At 59.1% G+C, this 381-nt stretch overlaps 1 protein-coding gene across 1 annotated transcript in view; it reads left to right on the top strand.

Annotated features, from left to right (window-relative positions):
- Positions 1 to 8: 8 nt before the first annotated feature.
- Positions 9 to 381, top strand: part of LOC104409027 (leucine-rich repeats and immunoglobulin-like domains protein 1) — a gene marked incomplete at its 5' end in the record, with an annotated part of 5035 nt that continues 4662 nt past the window's right edge. Inside the window, one exon of the mRNA XM_010018796.1 lies at positions 9 to 204. Within this exon, the coding sequence (XP_010017098.1) occupies positions 9 to 204 (196 nt within the window). The remainder of the gene's footprint in view (positions 205 to 381) is intronic.

Below are 381 nucleotides of genomic sequence, written 5' to 3'. Positions count from 1 at the left end.
AAGGCCACCCCACGCCGCAGATCGCCTGGCAGAAGGACGGGGGCACGGACTTCCCCGCGGCCCGCGAGCGCCGCATGCACGTCATGCCCGACGACGACGTCTTCTTCATCACGGACGTGAAGATAGAAGACATGGGTGTCTACAGCTGCACGGCACAGAACTCCGCGGGCTCTGTGCTTGCCAATGCCACCCTCACTGTGCTGGGTAAGTCAGTGCTCCAGGAGAACAAGTGGGGAGGGGTTGATGTTCAACCTCTTCAGCAGTTGCAGATACAGAAAAGGGACAACGAGGCAGTGCTCTGCTTTGAATCACAGACTGGTTTGGGTTGGAAAGGACCTTAAGATCATCCAGTTCCAACCCGCTGCCATGGGCAGGGAGGCC

This window comes from Nestor notabilis, unplaced genomic scaffold (genome assembly GCF_000696875.1).
Source record: "Nestor notabilis isolate BGI_N333 unplaced genomic scaffold, ASM69687v1 scaffold28177, whole genome shotgun sequence".
Classification (NCBI taxonomy): domain Eukaryota; kingdom Metazoa; phylum Chordata; class Aves; order Psittaciformes; family Psittacidae; genus Nestor; species Nestor notabilis.
The sequence above is the reverse complement of the archived record's forward strand: the minus strand, read 5'-3'. Positions and strand labels throughout refer to the sequence as shown.